At 58.9% G+C, this 21,652-nt stretch overlaps 1 protein-coding gene across 6 annotated transcripts in view; it reads left to right on the forward strand.

Moving 5' to 3' along the window:
* RXRA (retinoid X receptor alpha) overlaps positions 1 to 21,652 on the forward strand; it is a 107,724-nt gene that overhangs the window by 65,209 nt on the left and 20,863 nt on the right. For all 6 annotated transcript variants that reach the window (XM_083807438.1, XM_083807440.1, XM_083807441.1 and 3 more), the window contains exons 2-4: positions 5,735 to 6,000; positions 10,785 to 10,935; positions 11,855 to 12,034. In XM_083807438.1, the coding sequence (XP_083663564.1) occupies positions 5,735 to 6,000; positions 10,785 to 10,935; positions 11,855 to 12,034 (597 nt within the window). The remainder of the gene's footprint in view (positions 1 to 5,734; positions 6,001 to 10,784; positions 10,936 to 11,854; positions 12,035 to 21,652) is intronic.

A 21,652-nucleotide genomic window follows, 5' to 3' on the forward strand; every position in this document is an offset into this window, starting at 1 on the left:
CCGAGCTGCTCGCCCCCGGGGGAAAGCACCGAGCGCGGCCGCGGAACCGCTCCGGGACCCCAGGGCGCAGAGGCCAGCCGTGATTTCCTAAAACCCGCCAGAAAAAAAAACATCTACGTGTGCTCTCCTGGGCGCAGACATAGAGAGGGCCTGGAAGAAAAAGAGAGATCCAAGTGACTTTGTGGTGAAACCACGCCACTGCAGCAGCTGGGGCCTTACAGAAGTGCTCGATGCCTCTGGTCCCTTGGTGCCAGGGGTGCTGGGCTGGCCCTGGGGCGCACGGTGCAGTGCGGCTCCAGAGCCTGCCCACGTCCAGCCCTGTTGGCATTTGCAGGGGCTTCGCTCTTGCTCCATCCCCCTGCACAGCCGAGTGAGCTGCTGAGAGTTTCCTTCGGTGCAAAACCACCGGGTGTTTCGTGCTGTGGGCGTTTCTTGTCCTTCCTGGTCGGCTTCTTCTTCTTGCAAGCTCCGAGCCGAGGTCACAGAGCTCCAGGGCAGGTGGCCCAAAGGTGCCCTGGCCTTGGTGCCTGGGGAACGTCGCGGGACGGGACCGATGCTGGGGAGCAGCAGGCTCAGGGCGGGCAGGGACGTGGCCGTTCCCAGCCACGCTGGTGTAAATTCAGAGCAAACTTACTCCAGAGCGTAGGCCAGGGGCTGTTTAAAATCACGCGCTGCAAACAACGCTCTCTTCCCTCTTTGGGAGCACTGTCCCTTTTGGGGACAAAAGCGAGGACCTGACCTCTTGTGGTCGCTTCATTCCCATGGCAGTTTTCAGGTGGGAGATGGGGTCAAAGCCTCAGGTCCTGCCCGGCCACCTCCACGGCTCAGGTTCCTGGGCTGGAAGGCGCTAGGAAATTTCTGCACCGCTTTTGAGGAATGAGAGCAAACGGGCAGGGATTCCCACTGCTGAGTGCATTCAGGGAAACTCGCCACCCGCAGAGGCACCAGCAGAAGGAACAGCACTCAGCACGTCGCGTTTCCTTGCGGGTTCCCGTGCGTTTGGCTGTCGGGGTTTTGCACCTGGCCGGCACCAGCTCCGGGGAGGAGGTTTCCAAAAACCTGGGCCCTGCTGCTGGTCCTCGCCCCTCTCCGAGCGCGGCCCCGCAGCGCCGAGGGCTGCGCTGCGGAAGGGAGCGGCCACCCAAATTTAGAATTTCCTGCTGTGCAATACCCAGAATTGATCTTCTTGCTGATTAAGGAGGAAGAGGTGCTGAGAAAAAATAAAAAAATAAAAATAGCGGAAGCCCGGGGGTGTGGGCGCCTTTCCGAATCTCAGCCGGCCTCAGCTGGGGCTCTCCCCCCCGGCTCGGGCACATGCCTGGCTCCGACACCTCGGCCGCAGAGAAGTGCGGCCGCTTCTCCTCTTGGTGACTCAAGATACAGCTTTGAGCTTCCCCTCTGTCAGGAGCAGAGCGCCGAGCTTCTGCGTCAGCTCCCGGGATGGGCTAGAAAAGGTTTTCCAGCAGAGCTAGGTCACTGTAGTTTTACTGGCAAAGCCTCTTAGGCAGAAATGAAGATTATACTGGCGAAAGCTTCTGCTGGTACAGTTTATTCTGGTACAAAGGAGCTATCCTGGGAAAAAAAAAAATCACCCCTGTGCTGTCGTAATTGTTTCTGCTCTGGGATGTTTTGTGGGCTAGGAAGGTTCAAATCGCCGCTCTTCTGGATGGAAAAAGCTCCTGGGCTGCTCAAGACGGCGGAGCAGCAGCACTCTGATGAGAAACGCAGCGCTGGGGGGTAAATGCGAGAGGAAAGCACTGCAGGGAGCAGGAAACGCGGTCCCGGGGGCTGAAACCTGCCCTTGGGGGCCGCATCCAGACGAGCCCCGTGGGAAACTTGTGGCACGGATTTGGGATTTGTGCTCGTGGCCCCGGGCACGCCGAGGGGACGGAAAATAGCGGAGAAGCTGCGGAGGGACGTGCTGTACTCGTCCGCTCTGAGCGGCCAGCGCCACGGGATGAGAACGGGGACAAATGTTTTAGGGAGATGTTTTCTTGCCTTATTGAAAATTAATAATAGTGAAGGAGCGCTGCCTGGCGCCAAGCCAGGAGGACGGAAAAAAAAAAAAAATTACAGGGAAGGTTGATTGAGCAGGCGAGATGCTAGCCCGGGTCTTGCCGTCCCCGGGATCTATTCCGGGCTTTGGCTCCGATTTCCCTCGTGACCTTGGGAAGGTCACGGACGCCGTGCCCCGCTGGTGCCGGCCGGGTGCCTCCTCGGCCTCTGCCTCCCTCTGCCCCTGCAGAAATGGGTGTCACGGAGCGGGCTGGAGGCTTTTTTGTGCCTCAGTTTCCCCACCTGTGAAGCAGGGGTGGCGGCACCCAAAAGCGGCGTTGTGGAGGGCTGCGGTGAGCACCCTGCCGGCCAAAACCAGGGTCGAGCTCTTTGTCTCGAGACCGGATCGCTCCCTGCAGAGGCTGGAGCTGAAATAAGTTCCTCGCCCGGAGCTGAAATAAGTTCCTCGGCCACGGAGGAGAGCTGAGAGCACGCACACGGCTCCGTGACCCCACCGCTGTCGGTGGAGCACGTGGGCTGCCCTAAAGGTCTTCTTCTTTGGGAAAATTCCCCTCCGAATTGTGTGGCTCGCGGGTTCATCGTTCAGGGGAGGAAAAGAGCTTCACTGCAAATTCCTTAGCTGCTGAACAGCGCTCGTTTCTGATCTCCCAACTGCCATGGGGCATCTTATAAGATATATAGAGGTCGTTGTGTTTAAACAAAGGACGCACAGAGAAAATAGCTGCAATTTATGGGTGCGGCAGGAGGGGAAATGCTTAGAGAACTTTTTTTTTTTTTTTTTTTTGTATTTAGAAACAGGCACGGAGTTTATTTTGGTCAAGAGACAGTCACACACAACGGCTTCAAACGGCAAAAGTCCGCAAGAAAAATGAAAAGTCTCGCACTGCTTGGGCCGAAATGGCGCCGGGGAAAAAAACCTCCCCGGTTTGCTCCAGCCTGAGGCCTTCAACCTAGGTGGTTTTTTTGGCTTGAGTTTGTTGAGGTGAAGGATTGTTCCTCAGCCTGGCTGTCAGGATTTTAGCATCCTAGAGAGGAGTCCTGCGTGGAAATGCAGCTGCTAGCCGCGGGGCGCCCAGAGCCGTGTCTCGTCCTTGCTCCCCTGGCCGGTTTTCCTCCAGCCGGGTGCGCACACGAGGGCCGCACCAGAGGCAAACGCTCCCCACCGCTGTGACGGGGAAGCCTTTGGGTGAGAGGAGAAAAATTCCCGGTGCTCAAGGGGTGCCTCGAGTCACGGCGCTCTGCTCCAGACTTCGGAACATTCTCCTATGGGATTTGGGCGAAAACACACCCGAACGCCCGCCCGTGCCCAAAGCACTTCTCCGCGGCGTGCGGGGTTCCTCCTCCCCGCCTCTCCTCGTGGTTTTTTTTTTTTTTTTGCTGCCTGGCCGGGTTTCTCCACGCCAGCCCTCGGCAGCACACCCAGTTCCTCAGTGGGTGCCGGGGAATGCGCCTGCCTGGCGGGGAAGCGCGTAAACAGGATGGGTGCGGGGGGCCGGGCGGGGGGCGCGGGCCGGGGAGCTGCTCCCCCCCTGCTCCGGGGGACCTTATTTCGGGAGAGGTGCCGGGACAGCGGCTCGGGCCCCGCACGTGCTTCGCTTTCTGATGTGCTCGAGTAGGCACGGGCTGGTCGCCAGTAACCCGCCCCTGACCTCGCCTGCTTCGCTGCCTGAAATATTGAGGAGATGGGAAAGGCACGGCCGTGGGGCGCTTCCTTTCCTCCGCCGCCAGGTCAAGCGCCTGCTTCCTCCGTGCACCTTTGGGGCCGGGGACCCGGCGCATCCATCCTCAGATTTATCCCGGGGCATCTCCAGCCCCGTCCATCGCCTCGCTCCGCAGCAGCTGGTGTTGGTGTGGCTCCTCCGGAGCGGGGCTGGCGGGCTCCCTGTTCCCAGATGCACAGCCCGCGGCAGAATAAACTTCACCCTTTGCCCCCTGCCTGCTGGGAGCGAAGGACAGGAGCGCAGCCCGCATCCCGAGTCCCCGGAGCACGTGGCGGTTGCGAGCCCTGCTCCAAGTCCTATAAAATAACCCCCGAAAGCAGAGAACTGGGAAGCGCGGCCCTGATGTGCTAAACCCCAGCACCAGACCCCGAAACCTGGAGGAATTTCCCGGGGTTCCTGGTGTGCCGCACGCACGTCATCCGGCCGTGGGTGACGCGAGGGCCGGCGGTTATCTTATATCAACATCCTGCGAGAGCCGACGTGAGGCCAGGCCCCCGGGGACCGTGGGCCATGTCCGTGGGGACGTGTGCCAGGACGGTGGCACCGGGCTGGGTGCTGTGTCTGGGCACGTGGCCCCTCTGCCTGGCCGAGGTGATGGGACTGCCAGGCAGAGGGAGCTGGATGTGTCCCTGCTTTGGAGCCTAATCCCCATTTTTTGCATCCGAGCCCCCTTCACCTTGGGGATCCCGTTTCTGGCGTTTATCAGGGAGTTTAAGGAATTACCCGCGCAGGGAGCAAGCCTCTCTGCTGGCAGGTGTAATCCTGTGATGCTTGCAAGGGGGGAAGGCGCATGGGGTCCTGCCGGGGGTGGCTGGGCCGTGCGGGGGGCCGTGCACCTTGGGGGGCTCGGTGCCAGGACAGCACGGCCCCAAGTGGCAGTGCCCTGAGCCCTCGGGGGTCTCTCGTGCCCCAGTTGGGGCCAAAACCAGTAAGGCTGGAAGGGAGGTGCTGGGCAGGAGGTGCGAGCACATGGGGTGCTGTGGTGTGATGCTGGGTGCTGTGATGGGTGCTGGGGGCCGTGATGGGTGCTGGGTGCACGGTCTTGCAAGAGGAGCATCGTGGCCTTGCTGGGCCTCCTGTGGTGCGGTTTTCCCCCCGATCGGTGATGTCCTGGGCAGATTGCTGGTGCTGGGCTCGCTGGGTCCATCTGCGCAGTGCTTGTAGTGCGTTGCTTAGCCCCCCACCCTGCATTTCCCTCAGTAACTTCGGGGGCCTGCCGCCAAAAGCAGCAGCTCCCTGGGAGCAAACCCCGCATCCAGGCGCTTGCCCCTCTCTGGCTGCACGTTTGCAGGGCAGCCCGGGGGTCCCTGGGGGGGGTCCCACAGCCCCCACCACCCACCTCCCGTCCACCCCCCTGCCTCCCGTCAGCCCCCCCTGCACCCCCCCGGGGGGCCACGAGCCTGCCCCCTTCCTCGCTCAGGATTGTTTTGCAAGCAGCGTGACAGGATGAGGAGGAAATGTGCCAGGAACGGCTCCATGTCTCCTCTCCAGAGAGAATCGGCGGCTATTTTTAAATGCACCCCCCCTTCCCGCCCCCCCCCCCCCCCTCCTGCTCCCCCGGGACGGCCGAGCCGGTCGGACACAGAAACCCTACCGGCCTCTGCCGTGCAACCCCCCCCGGCACCACCACCCTGGTTTTTGGGGTGCTGCTGGGGTCCCCGCCGTCCCGTGCCTCAAGCACCCCCGTTAGATCCGATTCGGGGTGTATTGTGGGGTGGGATGGGGGCGCCCCCGTTCCTGGGGGCGATGCTGCCTCCGGGCAGAGGCTAGGGCTGGGTACAGAGGGTGAAGGAGGAGGAAGGCAGTGACAGCTGTGTCTGGAGGCTCTCTGTGTTGAGTTTGGGGTCCTGCAGCACCAGGGGATTTTGGAAGCGGGGCAGAAGGAGTTTGGGGGTGTCGGGAAGCAGCTGGGGGGGCCGGCTGCACGGGGCCTGCTGCGGTCAGGGCCTGCGCCGGGCTGGAGACTGAAACCCCGCTCTCTTCTTCCTCTCTTACAGATTTCTCAAACCAAGTCAATTCCACGTCCCTGAACTCCCCCACCAGCCGGGGGCCCATGGCCACCCCCTCCCTCCACCCGTCCATCGGGCCGGGCATCGGCTCCTCGCTGGGCTCCCCGGGTCAGCTCCACTCGCCCATCAGCACCCTGAGCTCGCCCATCAATGGCATGGGGCCCCCCTTCTCCGTCATCAGCTCCCCCATGGGCCCGCACTCGATGTCCGTCCCCTCCACGCCCAGCCTGGGATTCGGCACCAGCAGCCCGCAGGTAAGGGGAAGGTGGCGGGGACGTGGCCGCTGCTCGTTTATCGGGGCAAGGACATAGGCGGGGGGGCCTGATCCTGCCCTGCTCCTGGCCCCGTTGTTCTGCCCGGGCGAGCACGGGGAGCAAAACCCCCTTGCAGGCATCCTCGGAGATGCGGGCAGGCGCCGAAGGGTGGCAAAAAGCAGAAGCCCAAGGGGGAAATGAAGCCGAGGCGCCCTGCCGCTCCGGCAGGGTGGGGGGGACCTCAGGGGCGCAGGGCTGGATAACAGCCATCCAGCCGTCAGCTGCCATCGCCTGTCCCCTCCGGTCCTGGCTGCGAGTGAAACGGGAGCAGGGACTGCCCCTGGGTCTCCTGGGGATGGGCTGAGCTCGGGCAGGGGCCGGAGCCCCCCTGGCACTGCCCTGTCCCCTCCCCGGGACCCCGCACGTCCCCTCTTGGTCCCCAGTCCCCGAGGCACGCACCGGGGGGCTCCCCTGCCCGCTGCCCCTCTCGCCCCTCGCGGAGGGAGGGACCGGTGTCGGTTGGCTGAAGATTATGTAAAAAACCCCTCCAACTACGGGGAGATAAGCTCTTTTTAAAAATAGCAGGATCGGGGAGAGCTGGCCAGCCCCCGCCACCTGTTGCTGGCTGCTCGCGCGTTATATGTTTAGTAAAAGGGCAGATTAAGGAATTGGCTACCACCTGCCACTCACTGCTGGTTTATTTATTCCGAGCCCTCTCCGGGAGTCGAGCACCTGCCGGCACCTTTATTTTTAAATATTGGCCTGATTTATTTCCAGCAATAACGGGTCTTTCTGCCCGGGGCCGGGGAGGGACGTGCTGTGCCGGCAGCGTCAGCCATCCCCGGGGCTCCCTCGGGATCCGACGCACCCCACACCAGAGGGAGGTGGCTGGGAGGTGGCTGGGAGCTTCCCCCGGGCCCGATCCGGCCCCTGACCCCATAGAAACGTGGGGAGCTGCCCCTGCTCCGGGTCCCCCAGCCCGGAGCAGAGCCAAGTCGCGTCCCGTGACCGAGGGAAGGGGAACTGAAACGGCTCCTGGGAAGGGGCAGCGAGAGCCAAACGGGCAGGGAGAGCATCAAAAGGGTGGGGAAGGAGCGGGGAGGGGAGAGGCGAAGCAGCGCACGGGGGAGATGGAAGCGGGGAGGAAGGGGGCGACGCGGCCCCGGCTTCAATCGAAAGGCACGGTTTGGTTTAGGGGTGGAGGGGCCAGAGGAACCGAAATAAAATCCGGCCACGGGGTAAAAAGGGGAATTGAGAGCGCGGTCAGATGGTGCCGGGGAGCAATCCCCGAGCCCAGCCGCGGACGAGTCTGAGGTGGTTTTTCCTCGAGGAGGTTTCCAGCCTGATGGCTCCTGCCATCTGTCCCCTGTCTGGGCGCATTAGGGCCCTGTCCGTGGCCCTGCAGCAGGCAGAGGGGCCTACCTGGGCCCGTGGAGGAGCACAGGAGGAGGAGGAGGAGGTGGAGGAGGTAGAGGAGGAGGAGAAGGAGGAGGAGGAGGAGGAGGCGAAGTGCCGGGGGTAATGAGGCGTGGGGCCCCAGCCGCCTGGTGGGGCTGGCCCTGATGGAAGGTGCTCCGCATCAGATGGCAGATGCCACTTGCCATCAGGCCATGCCTCGTTGCCTCGCGGAAGGCAGCAGAGCAGAAGGGCACGGGACGCGCGGGGCGGTGAGGCCCGCCGTGGCTCCCCTCTCCCCCAGCTCCTGCCGGCATCGGGGTGGGAAGGAGCTGTCAGCTCCCGAAATTTGGGCTGCTTTCCCTCTCCCGTTCCGTCCCATGCGAGCAAACCTCGCTCTGACCCGGCTCCTCCAGCCCCGAGCTCTGCACAAGACGTCAGCCTTGACCCCAAGCGTTCCCTCCCTGCCTGGGACCTCGCAGAGCCTCCAAACGCAGCCCAGCAGCCGGGGTGTGAGGCTGGGTGCCCTGCAGGGGGGGTCCCAGCGCCCAGGGACCCCTCGCTGCTACCCGGGGGGGGGCTTTGGGGAGCTGGGTGCTTGCACAGAGCCGGGCACGTGCCGGCAGAAAGCCCGGGGGCACTTCGCAGCGGGGAGCAAAGCCCCAGCCTGACCAGGAGGCTGTTTACTGGGACTTAACACATATTTAAGCCCTCTTAAAGTTTCTGGGAAAACAATAAAAAAAAGTATTTTCAGTAAGAGATGACAGGGAGGGACTTCCCACGCTGGATATTTCTTCCTCTCCCTCCTGCTCTGCTGCTCGCGGGGCATGGCCGGCAGCGGCTCGGGGCGCCCCGGGGGCGAGCAGGGAGAGGTCAGGAGCAGGATTAGGCTTCTCCAGAGCTGCTCCCTGCCTTGACACAAGGCTTTTTGTAAATCCGGGGCACTGGAGAAAGAGCTGGGTGTTGTTTTTGGAGGAGGAAGCCTCTGGTTGCCGGTGGAGCAGAGGGGACAGGATTCGGTCCCCGGTGCAGCGAACTAAAAAGGGAAAGGAGAGGAGCCGAGGAGTCCCAGCGCACAGGGCTGCCACGTCATCCGGGAAACAGAGCAGCAGTTCCTGTGGGTCCCCAGCCGCCTGGCCGGGCTGGGGCCGTCCTGCCGGGGGGGGGGGCAGAAGCTCGGTGCCGGGGCCGCGCCGGCTCCCCGTGGCACGTGCTCCCGGCTCCGCGCCAGCCGCGAGGGGAAGGAGCGGGGCCGGCGCCGGGGCGGCGTGGGAACCCCGCAGCGCACGTGGGGCCTCTGCCGAAACTCAGGCGGGTGCTGCGAGAGGAACCGAGGACTTCTCCTCCCAGCCCGGGGCTGAGTCAGCCCCGGCGGGCGTCGTGCTGATTCACGGGGTGGGGGGGTGGCGGTGGGACCCCGTTCCCCCGAGGGCTGGGGCAGGGGCAGGGTGCTGGGCTTGCCACGTCTCGTTTTGCTCGACACCCCCCGGAGGGATGCTGCTGTGGGATTTCGTGGGCTGCTGGGGGTGGGGGACGTGCTGGCAAAAGGCTCGTCTTCAGCTGAAGTCCTCTGCCCCAGCTGCAACGTGGCGGTGACAGCACGGCACCTGGCAAATGGCTCTGTTCCCTAAAAAGTGCTCCAGGGAGCGTTGCTAGAGCCAGTGACCCCAAAACCGTGGAGGGATGTGCCGCTGCAGTGCTCCTGCAGGTAGCTCGTGCCTTCCTCCTCGATGCTGTCGGGCCCCAAAGGGCGATGCTCCTGTCCCCCCCTGCCCCAGCGTGGTGGAACCGAACAGCCCCGAGCAGCCGAAAACCGGGAGCACGGCTCCGGGTCCTGCTGCCTTTGGTTTCCACATCTGTCACAGGCAGGGCAGGAGAGGCAAACCCTTCACATTTCTCCGGGGGGGGGGGGTTGCCTCGCTCCGCTCTGCGGTTATTAGTCAGCTGCCTGCCAAATATTCCCCACCAGCCTGGAGACTTGAAAGTCAGAGGAACGGCTGCGCTCGTCTAATTGACAGATCACGAGCCCTGGGACTTCCCTGAATTAATTTGTGACAAGTGCAATTGCCGAGCGTCTCTATTAAGGGAGGAGAAAGACAACAAGGCGAAGCACAAATCCTGCGTATCCCACCTGGATTTAGTACTTGGCAGGGCTGGGGGCTCTGCTGCAGTCCCTGGCACCGCTCCTCGCTGCTGTCTGGAGCTGAACAAGCCTGGCTCCGTGCACCCCAGGGACACGGATAAACCCCCCCGGGCTGGGCAGGCAGCCCTGCTGGGGACCCTGCTGTGTCCCTGGCCCCTCTCGATGGGGCTGAGCAGGGAGGGCATCGTGGCACTGGCGTGGAGGAGCAGGCAGTAAGGTCTTTCTGATGACATTGTGCATAAAATCCTGTCTAACTCCTGATGCGAAGAAAACCCCCGAGGCTGTGAAGGCACTGACGGCTGCTGAGATGAGGACGCCAGCTTGTAACTCGGAGGCTGGGGCTGTAATTCCGTCCTCTCACACCTTCCCTTCATGCCTCAGTGGGTTGTGAGGGCTGTGCAGCCGTGGGGAGAGGCACGGAGGGCAGAGCTGGTGTGGATCAGCCCCAGCAGCACAGGTTGCTGTGATAACGCGATGGGTCCCTCTCACAGCTCCGTGCCTCAGTTTCCCCCTGTGTATGGGGGGGATCAGGGGGTCCTGCCTGTGAAATAAACCAGGAATCCTCGCCAGCACCCATGTCCCAGCTGCTGCTTTTAATTCGCCTCTTCCTTCACCGCCTGTCGGGCTCAGCAGGGTCGGGACGGGAGGTGCGGAGCGAGGCTGCCGGCAGGCTGCGGAGTGCAGAGCAGTGTCCCACGCCTGCCAGCTCCGCAGAGCCAGGCCCCGCTGCATCTGGGATCTATTTATTTGCTGCGGAGCTTTCCTTTGGAGAGCTAATGCTAAAAGGATATATATAAATTGCAGAGCTAAAGCGCTCGTGTCCTGGCCTTCGTCATCCCCGCAAGCGCTCGCTCCCAGCCTGCAGCTCTCCCACGAACCGTCGCTGCCGAGCATCCTCCCTGCCCTTTATACCAGGGGGGTGGCTGGTGAGCACGAGGGGATGCGGGCTGTCCCGTGGTGCTGGGCAGGGCAGAAGGAGCTCAGCCTCGCGTTAATCCACGCCGGAGCATCGCCCATGGGGCAGGTGCTGGGAGCGAGACCCGGTGTCCCCCTGCTCCGAGCCGGGGCAGCAGACGAGCACCTGGGCTTTGGTCTCTGGCCTCAGGTGCCCAAATCCTCTTGGCTCAGCGCTGTGGACGTGGTTTTTAAGCTGTGCTTGTCCCCATTTGAGGACTGTCCCCTACTTCAAACCTAGCCCCCACGTCCCACGTGCTCCCTGCTGAGTGCCCCGCTTTTGTCTCAACAGCTCAACTCGCCCATGAACCCCGTCAGCAGCTCAGAAGACATCAAGCCCCCCCTGGGGCTCAATGGGGTCCTCAAAGTGCCAGCACATCCCTCAGGAACGATGGCCTCCTTCACCAAGCACATATGTGCCATCTGCGGGGACAGGTCTTCAGGTAAGGCTGGTCCCTGCGCCGGGCGGTGCTGCTGCCCTGGATGAGCACAGCGAGGGTTTGCATCGTGGCTGGGGCAGACGGGGACAAAAAAACCCTATAGAAAAGCCTCCCCAGGCTGTCTGCTCTCGGGCAGGCGCTGACACGAGCCAGGTGAGACGTGCTTGGTGCGGCTCTTTGACCTCTCCATTTTTCATCATGCCCTGACAGTAACAAGAGAAGTAAACAATTTGTCCGGCTCCTTGGGGGAACAAATCCCCCAGGTCACAGCTTAGCCAGCGGTGTTTTATCCTCGGCCCTAAGCAGTGCTGCCCCTCTGAAGGCCAGGCATTAGCTGAGCGTCCCTCTCTCCGCATCCTTTGATCCGTAGCTGGTCTCATCACATAGCACCAGATAAAAAGATGTGCTTCGCATGGAGCCTCTCCACTCATGGGAGATAAAGATGTGCTAATTCCCTTTATTCTCATGCTATTTTAAAAGCTTTCTGCTCCGTAAGTGCTCTGGGGTCTAGGTTTTGAGGTCCTTGGGGACACCTCCTTGCTCTGTCGGGCTCAGAGGCTGGAGGAGGCGCGGGGGGCGCGTGGCGGAGCGGGCTGAGCCTCGTGTGCGTCGGGGGGTGTCCAGGGGAAGAGGGGGGATAGGGACATGCCCCCATTTTTGCTGTGCTGCATCTCCCTTGGTTTAATTCAGAAATGGTGGGGGCTTTTTCTGGCTTTTTCTGCATGGGCTGAAGCCCCTGGAGGGCATCTTGATGGTGAAGCGAAGGCAAAGCCGCTGCTCTTTAGCTCGTGGTCACTGTGCCAAGAAGCTTTTGCTTCCCCCAGGCACTGCCCCGGGCAGAGCTGCAGGTCCCTGGGGCATCTTTGGGCCCCCGGGACCCTCGGTGCATCCCCTAACCCAAGTCGCATCCCCCCCCCGGCAGGTAAACATTACGGGGTGTACAGCTGCGAGGGCTGCAAAGGCTTCTTCAAGCGCACGGTGCGGAAGGACCTGACCTACACGTGCCGCGACAACAAGGACTGCTTGATCGACAAGCGCCAGCGCAACCGCTGCCAGTACTGCCGCTACCAGAAGTGTCTTGCCATGGGGATGAAGCGAGAAGGTAAGGCAGAGAGAGCCTGGCCCGGGCACCCAAGGGTGCTGCGTGTCCTGCAGGCACCTGTCCTTCCTCAGGAGGCTCCGGCACGCTGCCGGGGAGCTTGCTCTCCTCGTTTTGTAGTGGTTTTACACCAGAAAATGCACCAAGAGCTTCCCTTTCCCCATAGAACCCCATCAAACGCCGGTGAGAAAGCTGCCGGGGCACGTTTTGGGTGACAGACGGTGCCGCCTGGCTTTGCCTTCCCATCCTGTGCGGCCCGGGATGCTGAGCCCTGCAAACCCCGAGCTGGGCAGGGGACTTTGTGCAGACAAAGAGCCCACGGTTAACGCGCTGCTGCCTCGCCGCCGTGCCGGGAGAGGCTCCCGCAGCTGGTGCGTCCCAGCGGCTCGCTGTTTATCTTTCACACCTCTCGCGGGGCGGCTGGGGGGGTGAGGGGAGTTATCGCCCTGCGCGGCTGCCTGCGGACACGGCCTCGGCTCAGGGCTCTGCTGCCCTAACGCAGAAACATTCCCTAGCAGTAGCGATACTGTTTGTTTTTTTTTTTCTTACTTTGAGGATAAAGGAAATTCGGTCTTGTAAAAAGATCTCCCCTACCCTTACTGGAATTTAAATGTAGGATCTAAAACTCCCTGGCAGGGCTTCTCTTCGATGCTCTTTTTAAATGCTGACTGCACCTCTTTCAAACTGCTGGCAGAACAGGCTTTTAGCAGAGGTGATGTGAAAATGACCCCTCGGTGCTGCTCAGGTCTCTGGTGCCTTCTCCCCTTACATCTTCCGAGCACCCTGGCCTGGGGCGGGCAGGCAGAGCCCTTCCTCTGCCCACTGCAGTGAGCGGTGCTCCCGACGTGTCCTTTTGGAGAGCTCTTGGTCTTGTCCCAAGCACGAAACGGACCCCTGCCCTTCCTGGCCCCAAGGAGTTTCATCCTTTGGAGAAGAGAAACGTGGCTTTCTGGCCCAAACAGCGATGGGTTGCGCACGGGGAGGTGGCTCTGCCACGTGTGGCTGCAGGCAGACACCTCGTTTGATGGAGCAGTGTGGTTTGAGGGGGTGGACGTGATGGCAACGCGTTGCGTTTGTTAGGAACACCATGCACGGCGGGTACCTCCGAGAGACACCCCTGGGTGTAGCACGGGGTGCTCCGGGCTCCCTCCCCGCTGTCACCCCCAGCAAATACTCATTTGAGAGAGGGTTTCTCCGTGGCAAACTTCTCCTTGGAGAAGAAAACTGGTGCGCACAAGGGCAGAGGGGGTGCAGCCCGCTCGGACCCCCAGGACGCACATCCAGGAGAAGTGCACGGAGACAGGCGGCGGCATGGCAGGTCACGGCAGGGCTGCAGGCAGGTCGTGGCGCAGGGGAAAGGCAAAACCCTACAGACAGATCCACCTGGGCAGAGCCTGTGGCCATTTGCGAGCCTGCTCGTCTCCTTCCCCTCGGCTCGCCCGCGCTGATCTCCTGTCGTCGGGCACCTGCCTCGTGCCTACCATTAGTGGGGATTGCATGGGCAGCACCATTAAAATTATAGCCCTATTAATTAATTTCTAAGTGGCGGTGGAATTCCCCGGGGAGCGCGTACAGTAGGAGGACTCTATTAATTCATCTTGATTAACATTATCACAATGAATACCGAATGAATTCGTAACGATCAGCCAATTATTTAAAAGTGTGACAGATGGGATCTTCATAACTCCACAAGTGCGCTCAGGCGGTGCGGGCTGATCTGCTGCCGGCGGTGCACGAGGAGAGCTCTGGAGAAGGGGAAAATCCCGGTGTGTTGGCAGCCAGTGGGTGTTTGGGGTAAAAACCCCGTGTAGGGAAAGCTGGGATAACTGCCCTGGTTCCCAGATGAAGATCTCTCCTGTTATAAGCCTGGCAGTTCAGTGTCTCCTGCCAGGTTTGGAGATGTCCCAGGGCTGTTTTAGACCTGAAAGAGAGAAGTTGGAGCTTGCTAAGCTTTGGTTTTGAGAAGCTCCCGGATTTCACATGGGATTACCCTCCTGATGTGCCAGCAGAATATCTCCTTCCCAGTACATCCATCCCAGCTCACTGCTGTCCTGCAGGGCCAGCCAGCAGCCTTGGCCTTATCCCTACAGCAGCCCTGATGTCTCCACGCCGCCTCTCTTTTGGGGAGCAGCTTGGGGCTAAATCCTGCGCGGTAATTCCTTTTGCCCAGATGCTGGCTTACAACAAAGCTGGCTTTTTATCCTCTGGTGTAAACTGTTACATCTTTTAAGTAACAGCCGGGGTAATGGGCCTCATTTCCTTAAAAAATATCTTGCTCTGGAGACCTAATTTATAGCTACATAAATGCATACCAGACTCCTGCTGGGAAAGTCTCTCTCCTGTAGCCCAAAGGTATTTGGATGTCGTGGAAGTGCAGTAAAACCCTCTAAACTAAGGACTAAGAGCTCTGGTGAAGAACTAAAACGCATCCTGTGTGGCAGCGAGCGCTGCTGTGACCTGCGGAGCTGCACTGGGAAGACGAGGGCTGAAGGGCTTGCGCAAAAACCCTGTGCAAGGAGGGTTAAAAGGCTCCTTACGTAGCTGATGGGTTGTTTAAAGCTGCTCCCAGCACCCGGGGGGCTCCAGGTGCTTGTGCAAAGGGCAGCCGGACCCTAACCATGTGCTCCAGGGGGGATCCCTGGCCAGGGCAGCGGAGGCAGCGTGCCTGCGGTGAAGGGAATTTGGGATGTGCTCCTGGAAGGACAGGGCACTGCTTCTGTGCCGGGAGCCTTTTCTTTTCCAGCCAGGTCCGGGGGATATTGGCTTCAAGGGGTGAAAGCCTGTGGAAGTGGAGGATTCCCCCTGGACTGTGCACCTCTTGCTGCTCCCTGTTAAGGGAAGGATGAGATAGATGCTGATGCCTTGTGGATTCCGAGGTACTGAAGCTATAATAAATAAGCGACTGGGAGCATTTTTCCCCTGTGAATTACTGCCAGCTGTGCGAGCCTTTGGTTTTCCTACTCTGTCTCCCACTGAATACCGGATAGTCAACAGAAGTGAGATTACCATCAGGGATCTTGACTAATGCAGGGATTATTGTTGTGGGGGTGGCTGTTTGCATCCAGAAGGCCAAGTCTCTGCTTGATCTGTTCCTGATTAGGGTCTGAGGTGGGTCTTGGTTAGCAGAACAGCGTTAGAGGCTCTGCGTATCAGCAGCCGTCCATTTTAAGGGAAAAAGCGGAAAGTTCCGTTGAGCTGGGAGTAAACACCGAGGGTCTTGGGGTAATGGCAACTTGCATGTGGGGCCGTTAGCTGGGGTTAGCTTCGGAGCTGAGCGGGGTCACCCGAGCCTGCAAACCCCCTGGCCCTGGGTTAGCAGTGTTAGCAGTGCTGTTTTCTCCTGCACTGGGGTCCCAGCCCCGCATTGCCGGCGCCAGGAGCAGGAAGCAGCAGCGAGGAGCCCTTTCCCATGCTCCCGCGGCAGCTCGCAGGGAGCCCCCGTTGGGAACCGGCGCAGCCCGGCCCCCTCCGCCCCCGCCGCTCCTTCCCTTCCCCGGGCAGCCCGCGGCTCTCCGCTCGCCCTGCCGAGACCGAGGCCGGCTGGGGTGGCTGGCTGGTGGTGCATCTCCGCCAAGAAGCCGTGGCGGTGACCCCCGGCGCGGCCCCAAAGCCATAACGTGGCGGTGGTGGCCTCCAGCAGCCTCCAAGGCGCGATGCAGCAGCGCTCGGAGGACACAGGACGTCCCTCGCTGGCTCCAGGACCTCGTTACCCTGAGCTCCTGCAGGGCTGAGGGTCTTAACCCGGGGTGGGCTCACTGCTCAGCCCTGCGGGAAGCTTTCTGCCTGCAGAACCTCAGCACGTCTCCTGGGAGCTGCCCCGACCGCTCCCTCGGTCCAGGGGGACCCAAGTGTCCTCCAGCTTCGGCCGGGACTCACTCGGAGCTCAGCTCCCGCACTAGCACAGCGCTCACTGATCTGTGCCCAAACCCCCCCCCCGCTGCATCTCCGCAGCCCCCACACCTCCAGCCCCAGCTCCCGGAGCATCCTCGGGGCAAAAAGGAGCGAGAGGAGTCCGGGGAAAAAAGAGCAGGAATTCGGGTCTCCCGCCCGCTCTTCCGAGTGAACGCAAAAGCAGGCAAGTGGCCATACCCCAGCGAAGGGGCAGAGTTCAAGAGCACGGTTATTTTTAGTAGTAATTTTGGAATGGAAAATGCTTTTCAGCTTAATGAGCTTGTTTCTTATATCCTTTTAAAGAGCTGCTCTTTAAACCAGCTGGTTAAATGATGCTGTTGTGGTTTTTTTTTTTTTCGTTGTTGTTGTTTTGAAGGATACTTTGAAGGTTGAGAAAAAGGTTTTGGTTTATGATTTTCTCTCACTGCCTTAGCCATGTTATACTTTGCCGTGTCCAGGTTCTGAGAGTGAAGTGAGCCGCTCCTTTTGGCTTTTGTTTTCTGAAGCCGTTCCCTGTGCAGACTGACTGCATGCAAATGTCTCAATCCGCTCTTTAACACTCCATTTCCCTGATGTTACATTTCTTAGCATCGCAGCTATATTTTGCCTGTCTTAACAATAGCAAACATAATATTCAAGTGAAACGTTGAAGAAAGCGCCGCCGTTTATTTCCCGTAACGCAGCTTTTGAGGTTGCTCGCGACAATAAAAAGCTGCATGTTTGAGAAAAGGGAGGCACAGCTACACGAGGGCGAAGCAGAAGGAACACGGTCGGAACTGGTTTCCTCGGCCATCGTGGCATTTTCAATATAAACAGGTACCTCAGGCGTAAGCACTTCAAGATGCCTCTGATGCACGGCTGAGATGCAGCTTCATAAAAAGGCAGCAGAGCCCAATAAATTCCACCGCCGGTGAAACGGAAATCCCCAATAACCCTCCCCCCAGCACTTCATAAATAAAGCAGCCACCCACTTGTAGGCTCGGGGAAGACGGAGCAGGTTTGGGTCTTGGAGGCCACCAGAGCCACCGGGCTCTCCAAGAGGACGGAGGCGAGCCGGGGCACCCCACTAGCAGGACAGCATCCGAAGCAGCTGGGTCAGGTCTTCTGAAAGGCAGAGGGCTGGGTGTGGAGGCCACCCTCACCTCCCAGTGCTCCAGTGAGGCTGGGCTGGGCACGTGGGGCCTCAGCTGCCCGTCTGTGAAATGGGCGCAGCCACGTGCCCTGGGAACCTTGGGCCTCCTGGTGACGGGGCCAGGACCGAAAATCTGCCAGGGTCCCCGAAATCTGCCTGGGTTGGAGTGGTCTGGAAAGGGGCATGAGCCCCGTGTGCCTCTTCTGCCATCATCTGCCGTGGTTTTTGCACTGACCAGGGACAAGGTTGAGCGCCGTTGCCTGCCCTCAGTGTGCCACTCACCGGATCCGTCCCCCAGAGAAAGACCCATCCAGTTACGTTCTGGTGGGAGTGAATTATTCTTCCCCCTCATCCCCCGAGAAAAGGAACAAAGCCCAGCCAGTCGCCCATGTTATTGTTCCTGGAAGGAGAGGGTTTTGTCTCAGACACAAGCCCTCCTCTCTCCTGAGGCAGGGTAATTACAAGCCGCCGGAGCCTGCAGCTCTCTCCGAGCAAACAAGCGCGCCTCTGACACCGCTGCTGATGGGGGCACCTCGGCCACTGCCTCGGTGGAAAGCCCCATTCCCTCTGTGCCTCTGGCTTCCTACGTTAAAATCCCTTAAGCACAGAAGCTCGGGGGTCCCGAGCACGGGGACAGCAGGTTGGGGTGCCCGTGGCTTTGGCCGTGGCAGGAGCCCACAGCCCTGTGCTCAGCACCCTTTGCACGGGTCTGAGCTCTTCAGCAAAATGCTGCTGAATCAGCGTCGGAAACACCAAGTTGGTTTTCTGCTTGCATCTCTCACCAGGCTTCAGAAGCAGAGCTTGCACTCGAAATCTTTCTCTTTCTCCAAGCTAATTAGGCTGCAGATCACAGCATCAGATTTCTCTTCACCAGCCAGAAGCTTGAAAAGGAGAGAAACCTTCTGCCCGAGGACGGGGATCCCGGGGCATTCGCACGGCTCAGAGAGCAGGGGCTCGCTGGCAGGGGCACGAGGCTTGGGGAGCAGTGACAGCAGGGGTTTCTCAGCAGAGTCTTCCTCGTCGCTGCAGCGGGTGGATCCTGCATTGTTTTCACATCAGCTCTTGGACCTGGGCAGCTGAGGTTCTTCTGCAGCCCACGGGGTGAGGCATTTTGGTTCTTTCAGAGGGAGAAGCCACCAAGAAGTGGTCTTAGCGCACGCATATTGCTGTAGCGCGGCTTGGGGGAGTGCAGATGGGCTTGGGATCTCGAGATGAAAAATGACAGCAACCAGCCTCGGGCAAGAAGAAGCCAAATGAAGCGGAATAACGTGAGCGCCTCTTCATCAGGTGCCGTGGCAAACACAGGCTTCTGTCCTTGGCTCGGCTGAGACATAGCTGGAGGAGGCGCGGCCGCCTCCGAGAGCTCCCCGACTGCAGCATCTTTTTTCTCCTCAAGTGCATTGCAAGTTTTAAATGCTTCCCTTCTGTTAGGAAAATCAGACTGAAAAAAACAACCTCTCAACCATACGAGTCTCCTTGAAGAGAAATAAAAGCATCGGCACGGCCGTCGACACAGAAGGGCCCGCGGAAGCTGGTCTCTGAGGACACAGCATGTTGTACGGGGCTGGTGCAACAACAGCTCGGCCCTGCTCTGGGGACAAACCTGCCCCTCTGTGTCACCCTAAATACAGAAATCGGCGTCGGCGGGACCCTCACAGTGCTAAGAGCGTGCAGCCGGGGCGGTGAGGGTGGCAGGGGACGAGGACACGGCTTCTTTGGGTGGTCTCGCTGCTTCCATCGCAGACCAGCCCTGTGGTCTGTCCTGAGCAGCCTGTCCATGCCGAGAGGAGCTCGGTGCTCGCTGTCGAGGCTGTAATAATGTGGTGGGAGACGGGAGAGCCTGGGCAGCAGGGAGGTGTTGCCAGCCCCTCGCCTCGTTGTCACCAGAAAAGAGGAAAAAAAAAAACCCAGCTGCAGTTTGGAAAGGTCCTTGTGGGTCACGCAATCGAGTGCCTGGTTATTGCAGGGTTATTTAACCCTCTTCTCAAGGTGCTCCTGAATAGCAGCTGGATTCTCCTTACCCCCAGCCAAGCACAAAGTCGCAGCGTGGAGGGGAAATGGATGCTGAGCAAGAGGAGGGAGCCAGCAGCGCCAGGTCCCCTGAGTTACCGTGCTGCGTAGCCTGACCTTGCTGGTCCTGCGAAGCATCACATAGGAGACAAGAGGGAGAAGCACCTTGGGGCCTCTCCACGGTTGGGAATATTTATTTTTTCTTAAATATATGTTGATTGTGTCACCAGGGAGAATTCGGGTTGGAGGAGCCGGTCACGGAACCCCTCTAGTTTTTTGTTTTTAAACCTTTGTACCTGGAGAAACAGCCAACCCCATGAGCTTACAACATCCGTGAGAGGAAGGGACAGAAATCCAGCAGAAGCAACGAGAACCAAACGATATAATGATCTTTCTAAATTTTACTGTGTTACAGGGATGGAGCACCATCCATCCCGGCCCCCAAGACTTCTGGCAAGCCGAGAAGAACAAGGTATTTCAGTACTGCCAGACAAGCTGCCATGCAGCTACCACGTTTATATTCCTTTCTTTTTTTTATTTTTTATTTTTTATTTTTTATTTTTTATTTTTTATTTTTTATTTTTTATTTTTTATTTTTTAAGATAAACAAAACCAAATAACAAAGCCACAAAGAAACGCAGCTCCAAATTAAGCCCATTTGAATTCTTTTTTTTTTCTTGTCAGCTCCACCGTGGGGCTTTTTTTGATTAATCCCTGGTGGGAGTGGGGAGTGGACTCCAGAGATCCGGTCCTAGGTCTTTGTGGTGAGGTCTTTATTTCTTCCTCACTGCTGAAGATTTGCCTTCACACAAAAAATCCCATACTGCATAATATTAGTAACAAAAAAAGTAAATGATTTGCTTGAATCCTTGCTCCCTCTTTCCTCCCCCCTGCCCCACCTACTGTTTTTTTTTTCCTATATTTGAAGAAATGATCCCTGTATGTCTGACACAGGGACGTGTCCCTCAGCACCTCTCCTAAGAAAGAGCACCATCCTGCCACCTCTCTTCCATCTATCATTTATATCAGCTGGATTCAGCCCCATCGCTAGCAAGTCCCGTCGCGTGCCCTATAAGAGTCACTCTCCCCAAAACCCTTGCAGTAAATCTGACTCTGCACATCCAGGAATGTGACTGTTGGTGTTGGTGGGGCTGAGATCTGCAGATTTAAGGCTTTAAGTAGCTGCTGTACCTGCAGACCCCTGCAGCACTTCCCCACAAATGCCGATGTCCGGCCCAGCCCTGGCAGCTGAGCTGGGGGATGCATCTCGGGCTGGTCCCACTGGTGGAAACTGGTGTCAGGCAGCCGCGCGCAGAGCCAGGAACCACACTTTGTACCTCCACCTGTGTGTCCTGTGCACCTGGGCATCAGGTCTTTGGCATTTGAGTCGTTTTATAAAATCCCGTTTTCCAAGTTTGCCTTTCTCTCAGGCTTTTCTGTTGTCCAGTAGCTGTTTTATCTCTTCTAATGTGCCCAGAGGAGCACCGGGGCATCTGTGCTGTTGAGGAAGGGCTGGCATTAAGCAAAAATGTCTGGTCTTTTTATGACTGAGAAAACAGGAGTGTGGGTGGGTGTGGGGAGAAATTTCATCAGGATTTGCTGTTGGCCTGAGAAAGTAAAGAGAAGAATCTGAGCCAGACAAGGTCCAGATGGACCAGAGCCACGTCGCAGATCTGAGCTTCACCAGCAGCAGTCTACCTGGCCCTGGTCAGCCAAGCTGAAAACACTGTGTGGGCCTGGGGAGCCTCTGCAGCCTGTGAACCTAAGAGCAGCTTGCAAAAATAACCTCTTACTTCGTGCCTGAGAGCTTTCTGCCAGCAAACAAAACGTCCCGTTGGCGTGCAGCAAACCGCAGGCTGCAGCGCCGCGGCAGGAGGGCAGCCCTCACCGACCGGGCTGGCGAGGAGATAATGCGACCAGTGTCTGTACAGGGCTCCTTTAGCACGTGTTTTAATTTCCTGGCTTTTAAGAAATAAGTTTTGTGTTATAGATTTTATCCTGGTGGTTGGCATAGAGCTGGTTTCACCAGTTCCCTAAGGGTCTCCTTGTGCAGCTCCGGTGTCGCTGGAACAATGCCTGTGCCCCTGCTGCTCACATAACCAGGTTCAAATTCAGCAAAGACGTAAAGTGTTAGGATAATTGATAATAAATAGCAGGCCTTTTACGTTACTGAGTGCCTCGTTCAGTCCTGAACAAAGAGCCGGGGAAGTTGTCTCTGGTGACAAGCGGTGCAAACTCCTCTTGCTCCAGCGGTTCCCACCGCGCTGTGCTGGGCAGCAGTGGGGTGTGGACAAGCAGGGGATTTAGGGCATGTAACTTTAGGATTGAGAAAGAGATGGTTACCCGTGTAACTGTCTGCTTGGAGCTGCTTTCCAGGTTTAGTGAAAGCTCCGTGCCGGTTTCAAAAGGAGCTGGTTAATAAGAATGTTATTAGCATCTAACGAGCCCTTTTCATCTGGGTGCTCGTAGACATGAACTCATCGGCACGTGACGTGCTTCTGGCTAGGTTACTCCTTGCACAGGCTTTGGGACAGGTCTCTCCTGTCGGTTTGGAAACTGCCCTGAGACGAAGGCTGGATCAGGGTTTG

This window comes from Anser anser, assembly GCF_964211835.1.
Source record: "Anser anser genome assembly, chromosome: 21".
NCBI lineage: Eukaryota > Metazoa > Chordata > Aves > Anseriformes > Anatidae > Anser > Anser anser.